Here is a 6,803-nt window from a genome sequence, read left to right on the forward strand (position 1 = left end):
CTTTGAGTTTTGTAAACGGCCCTGTAGGAAGGTTAGGTATTTGTATTGTAATCTGGTTATCTATTTTTAATTAAGTGTGAAACTTAAATATTGTACTCAGATTTTATTTCAAGTGAATCAAGTGATTGATTAATTTCCGTAAGGGTTATTTCTTTTTGTTAATATAAGGACTATTCAGATTTAACAATTAAAGTCCAGTAATTATAAAATTTTAAGATCGTAATATTTTTGTCTCAATCCAAGTTTTGTTCAGATTTAATATTTCAACTAATTGTATTTTTTATTATGTAAATTCTTTTCCAAAGTGTTTTATTTTATATAGAATATATTTATTTTTGTAAAAATTTTATTATTCCAATCACCATTGTCCAGAATAGAATCCGCTCATATTCTGTTATGAACCGATGTTAGGGTTATTTGAATATTGTAGGTAGTAGGTTGGCCAGGGCACCAGCCACCCGTTGAGATACTACCACTAGAGAGGTATTGGATCATTTGACTGGCCAGAGAGTAATGCATTGGATCCCTCTGTCTGGTTACGGCTTATTTTTTCTTTGCCTACACTTACACAGAATAGTCTGGACTAATCTTTACATATTCTCGTCTTTCCTCATACACCTGACAACGATGAGATACTAAACACTTCTTCACCCAAGGAGTTAATTACTGTACTGCAATTTGTTCAGTGTACTTTCCTCTTGGTAAGGGTAGGAGAGACTCTTTAGCTATGGTAAGCAGCTCTTCTAGGAAAAGGACACTCCAAAATTAAACCATTGTTCTCTAGTCTTGGGTAGTGCCATAGCCTCTGTACCATGGTCTTCCACTGTCTTGGGTTAGAGTTCTCTTGCTTGAGGGTACACTCGAGCACTCTATTCTATCTTATTTTTTTTTCGTTCCTCTTATTTTTTTGAAATGGTGTGTTGGGCAGGCTTAATAGAAGGGCCATGGATGCCTGGTGGTTTATCAAGAGGTTGTCTTTTCCTTTTTCTGATTCTTTTTCTTCTCAAAACCATCCTTACTGTTCTCCCTTCAGTTGAAGTGGCTATCCTGGAGGGCATTTAGCCTTGCATGGTGTATCGGCTCCTCCATGTTGACCAGTTTTTCCGACTTTTTACTTTAGTCCATGGGTATCATCAATCACCTTATTTATAATTCTGTACATATTGTTTTTGTTATAATTCTTGTTAATCTAGTTTTTAAGTATAATGTATCTTTTTTATTTCTATTAATTCTTATGCTGTCTGGAGACATTGAGCCAAATCCGTGACCAGTACGTCCTAGATTTCGTCAGTGTTGTCTTCTCTATTGCAATATTCGTGGTCTTCATGCAAATATCCAAGACCTTACAGTTGCGTCCAGACAGTATGATATTCTTTTGTGCTCGGAAACTTTGGTATCTAATATGAGGCACTCATCTGAGCTCCTTATAACTGGTTTTAAGAAGCCAATAATGTTGAAACGTGATGCCATCCCTAGGGCCCGGGGAATGGCTGTGTATATTAGGAGCGAGTACCCTGCTTCTCATAAGTCCTGCTATCAATGTGGATGTCATGAGATTCAGGTGATAAAAGTTTGTGGCAGGCATAACAACTTTTATTTGTGTTCGATCTACCGGAATCCAGACATGGATGATTCAAATCTTCGATTGTCTACTTACCATTATGGATAAGATACAAGATGATAGGAAAAGCTTCTTTTGTCTTTGTTGGTGATTTTAATGCTCACCATAGGGAGTGGTTAAGTTCTATCTCTCGTACCGATCGCCATGGCTTAGGAGCTTTAGACTTTGCCTTTGAATCAGGCTGTGAGCAAATCATAAATGAAGCTACTCACAGGTCTGGTAATTGCTTGGACCTCGTATACACTGACTCTCCTGGCGTTATATCTAGTAAGGTTGGTTATCCAGTCGGGACATCTGATCATGCCTTGATTTCATTAGTAGTGAAGACTGAGCAGCCTGTCCCTGATATATCTAACTCTTGTAAAATTTATATGAAATCTAAAGCAGACTGGATTTGGATTTTGAATGATCTTTTGTGCTTGAATTGGTCACAATTATATAGTAGTGTAGAACCTGTTGTCCCTTTGAATGAGAATCTAGTCAACATAATTGATAGGCGTATCCCTTCTCGTGTGCTAAGGTACCGAGTGAAGGACACACCGTGGTTCAATGATGATTGTAGACGTGCTTATTTGGAGAAGCAGGATGCCTATCATCTTTGGAAGAGTAACAGATCCGATTTGACCTGGGACAACTATACTCAGCTTCGAACTTTTGCTCAGAGAGTTTATGCCTCAACTGAAAAGGAGTACAATTTAACCATAAAAGAAACCCTTTCTGGTACAACTCAGGAACATAAATGGTGGTCTACCCTTAAATATGCACTCTTTGGTGTAGATGCAACAGTTCCTCCTTTACTTAAACCAGATGGCTCAGTCACTCACTGTCCAAAGGAAAAGGCAACCCTTTTGGCTGATGTTTTTGACAGTAAACAGAGTAATGAAAAACTTGAACTTCCTCATTCGTGTTTTCCTGAGGCTAAACTAACTAGTTTAGCTTTTCGATCTCGTGAGATTAAAGCTCTGTTGGTGGACCTTGATGCTTATGGAGGTGTAGACCCAAATGGTATTTTTCCTTTGTTTTTTATAAAGACAGAAGATTTCTTAACTCCAAAGTTATCTGTTATTTTGCACAAGTTAGCAAGAAGAGGAGCTTTTAGCACTTGTTGGAGAATTAGTAATGTTACTCCTCTATGTAAATGTGTTTGTGGTAGCTCAAGTCTCGCTGATTACCGCCCAATTTCAATAATTCCCATATTATCTAAAGTTTTTGAACATCTGGCAAAATGTCCTAGTAGGTTTGCTGAAGGTTTTTGTAAAGGCCTTGGAGCATGTGATGCCCTTCTTACAATCTCGAATGCTGTACAGAGATCCCTTGATTTTGGTCAGGAAGTTCGTATGATTGGCCTTGATTTTAGTGCTGCCTTTGACCGTGTTAATCATGAGGCCCTTGTTTCCAAACTCAAAGAGTTGGGAGTGGCTGGGTCGTTTCTTAGCATTATTATTGATTTTTTAAGTAATAGATCTCAAAGAGTTGTTGTTGATGGCCACCATAGTGAGTATAGGAATGTGATATCCGGTGTTCCAGAGGGTAGTGTTCTTGGCCCATTACTTTTCATACCATATACACATGACACGTGGTTTGGCCTAGAAAACAAGCTTGTTGCATATGCAGATGATGCTACTCTCTTTGCATCAATTTCATCCCCTGAATGTAGATCTGTGGTTGGTGAATCCCTTAATAGAGATTTAGCTAAAATTAGTCCATGGTGTAAATTATGGGTTATGACGTTGAATCCTAACAAAACTCAAAGTATGATTGTAAGTAGGTCAAGGACAGTGGCTCCCCATCCGGGTCTCAGTATTGATAATGTTTTTTTAAAATTTCTTTAAATTTGTATGACTCTTTTAAAATTAGGTTAGATTCTCGACAGCAAATTTACTTTAGAGAAACACATTAGGTCTGTGTCTTCTTCAATTGCAAAAAAAATTGGCTTATTGAGAAAGTCTTACAAGATTTTCATTCTACCTTGTTTTGAGTATTGTTCTCCTGTCTGGTGTTCAGCTGCTGATTCTCATCTTAATTTGTTGGACAGAAACTTAAGGTGTATTAAATTTCTTATTCCTGATCTAGATATTAATCTTTGGCACCGTCGTTCAATTAGTTCATTTTGCATGTTGCATAAGATTTTTCATAACTCGGACCATCCTTTACATTCAGATCTCCGTGGACAACTTTATCCTGTTCGTAATACTAGGTAGGCAGTTAATTTTAATAGCTAGGCCTTCTCCATCATAAGACTCAATACTACACAGTATTCTAGAAGTTTTATTCCAGCAGTTACCAAGTTGTGGAATGATCTTCCTAATCTGGTAGTTGAATCAGTAGAACTTCAAAAGTTCAAAGTTGGAGCAAATATATTCATGTTGACCAGGCTGACATGAGTCTTTTTATAGTTTATATATGACATATCTGTTTTTGACTTTGTTAATAGTTTATATAGGACATATCTGTTTCGATGCTGTTACTGGTTTTAGAATGATATATTGTTAATTTATTCTCATCATTTATTTATTTCCTTATTTCCTTTCCTCACTGAACTATTTTTCCCTGTTGGAGCCCTTTGGCTTATAGCATCTTGCTTTTCCAACTAGGGTTATAGCTTGGCTAGTAATAATAATAATAATAATTATAATAATAATAATAATAATAATAATAATTACCCAGTTTGGTTTTGAGTGTACTTAAGAGACCTTTGGATATTCAATAGTTTTATATATTTGCTCTCTTGGAGTTATTTAACTGTCTCACGGTTCGTGTATTAATATTTCCAAGTGTATTAGTTTTAATGTAAAAGCAAACAAGTGAGTTTGGAATTCGAGAGACTTATTAACTTATCAGTCATAGTATATATTATATTATATTATATTATATGTTTGGTTTACGGTTTTTTTTTTTTTTGCGGCCCCCCCCCCGCAAAAAAAAAAAAAAAAAACACTTTAGCTATGGTAAGCAGCTCTTCTAGGAAAAGGACACTCCAAAATTAAACCATTGTTCTCTAGTCTTGGGTAGTGCCATAGCCTCTGTACCATGGTCTTCCACTGTCTTGGGTTAGAGTTCTCTTGCTTGAGGGTACACTCGAGCACACTATTCTATCTCCAGACCCGAGTGCCATAATAGTAAAATATTTTATTTGGTGCCCAGACCCTTGCAATCGAGTAAGCCTATTTTAAATATTACCGATAACAGGGCAGTGTTTTGATCAAAGGTTTTGAATAGTACAGTGTTGATAGGATTTTGTGTATTAATGTATATATTTTTGGGAGAGGAATTTAATATTGTTAAATTACAAGATGCCACAGTTTAATATCTAAGAGTTTTTGAATAACCCAAGTGTTCAGGAATTAATAGAAGCTAATGTAACTAAAGCACAGTGGCTCTCTATCATAATGGCATGTGGCAGCCATACAACGAGTGGGATGATGAAAGTCTAAATGAAGTGTCTAGCCTTAGAAGAGTTGATAAATTCAGAAAAGTTGTCGGAAGAGAATATTGTAGCTGCTCGTTAACTGTTGGAGGAAGCCGAACATTTTTTTAGTTTACCAAAGATCAGTTAATCCTCAAACTGAAGGCATGATAGCAGATAGGGATGTTGAGGATGAGATTCAGCGAATTACAGCGGAAGAAAATTTTATAAGGTTGAAGATGATAGCAGAATGGGAAGAAGAAGAGAGAGAATAAAAAACGACTTACCTTAGAAATGTAAGCAAGGCAGGAAGAAAGAGAGGCAAGATGAGAAGAAGAGAGAGAAATCGCAAGACACGCAAGGTTAATGGAAGCAAGCCGAGAAGAAGAAGAGAGAGAAGAAAGACGATGTGCAAAAGAGATGGAAGCAAGGGAAATTGCAAGACAAGATGAAGAAGAGAGAAGACAGGAAGAAAAAGAGATGGAAGAAGCCAGTATATGCAGGAGTTAGAGCTGTTGCACGCCCATGCACAGTTGACAACGCAAACTGAGGCGGCCCCTGCTAAGCAGAATCCAGTGTTTAATGTTTCTGAAGCCCAGATGTTAAGTCCAAGGTTCACAAAAGAGGCTCCAGAGGAGTTCTTCGATCATTTTGAAATGGTTTTAGTTACGGTGAAATGGCCAAAAGATAAATGGTCTGTGTTATTGCATAGTCTGCTCTTTGGGAAGGTCCGCAGTGCTTACTCATCCTTTTCTCAGAATCAGATGATGGAGTATGAAGAAGATTAGAGGAGCGTGCTTCAAGTGTATCAGATGACCCCTGAATGTTATAATGAAAGATTCCGAAGTGTGAGGAAGGAGGAGAAAATTACTTTCCTGGATTACGCTCATAAGGTACAGCGATGTTTGAAGGGATAGAGAGAGGCTGCTAACGTAAAGAAGACGGCGAATTTGGAAGAATTGTTAATACTAGAGCAGTATCTACGACGAATTCCTGAACACATTCGAACATACTTGAGAGGAGAGAGGTGAAGAAACTTGATAAAGCCACTTCGCTGAGCGAAGATTATAATATTATTAGTCGTAAACCTTCCTCGGGCATGAGGTTTCAACTGTCGTTCTGACTAATTGTCAGGTATTCACCGAACCTTGGAAACCATTTTAGTAATAACTACGGGAACCAGCTCAACAGTTACAACGAAATTAGCACTGGTACTTTCCCTAAGCAGAATCCAATAGTACCACAGTAGCAAAAGTTGAATCGTCCCCTTCAAGTATTTTGAAAGACATGCAGAAGGTTAATATTGTCTATTTCAAGTGTGGCAAGAGAGGCTATATCAGTAGGGAATGTTGGTCATATCAACAGAAATCTGTCCCCAAGTGATTAAGGATAATTCGACTTCACAGAATGTGAAGATGAAAAAGCATTCTTGAAAGGACGGAGAGGAAAATAAACCAGCTAACGTTTACACAACGAACAGGGTAAACCGAAACAGCGTGGATGCCTTTAAACCATATATTTATTAAGGTATGTTAGCAGCAATAGACGAGAGTGAGTCAACCCCGGTGAGGATATTGCGCGACACAGGTTATAACCATAGTGTGGTGGTACAAGAAGTACGCCCGTTGGCGGATAAGTGTCTCAAATAAGACTCAGTTATTTTGAAGGAAATAGGAAGTGAGGAGGTCACCCCTGTTTGTAGCTTTAAATTGTTTTTCGAGTTTGTGATAGGTAATTTTGACTTAGCGGTGAAGGATTCATTGGCTGTCGAAGGAG

At 37.6% G+C, this 6,803-nt stretch overlaps 1 protein-coding gene across 1 annotated transcript in view; it reads right to left on the reverse strand.

The window, feature by feature from the left end:
- The window catches only part of LOC137622552 (protein FAM200C-like), a 10,373-nt gene extending 4,335 nt beyond the window's left edge, over positions 1-6,038 (reverse strand). Inside the window, exons 1-2 of the mRNA XM_068353185.1 lie at positions 5,997-6,038; positions 5,698-5,846 (exon numbers count right to left, since the gene is read on the reverse strand). Coding sequence (XP_068209286.1) covers positions 5,698-5,846; positions 5,997-6,038 — 191 coding nt within the window. The remainder of the gene's footprint in view (positions 1-5,697; positions 5,847-5,996) is intronic.
- Positions 6,039-6,803: the final 765 nt, after the last annotated feature.

Source organism: Palaemon carinicauda, chromosome 1, assembly GCF_036898095.1.
Source record: "Palaemon carinicauda isolate YSFRI2023 chromosome 1, ASM3689809v2, whole genome shotgun sequence".
Taxonomy (NCBI): Eukaryota; Metazoa; Arthropoda; class Malacostraca; order Decapoda; family Palaemonidae; genus Palaemon; species Palaemon carinicauda.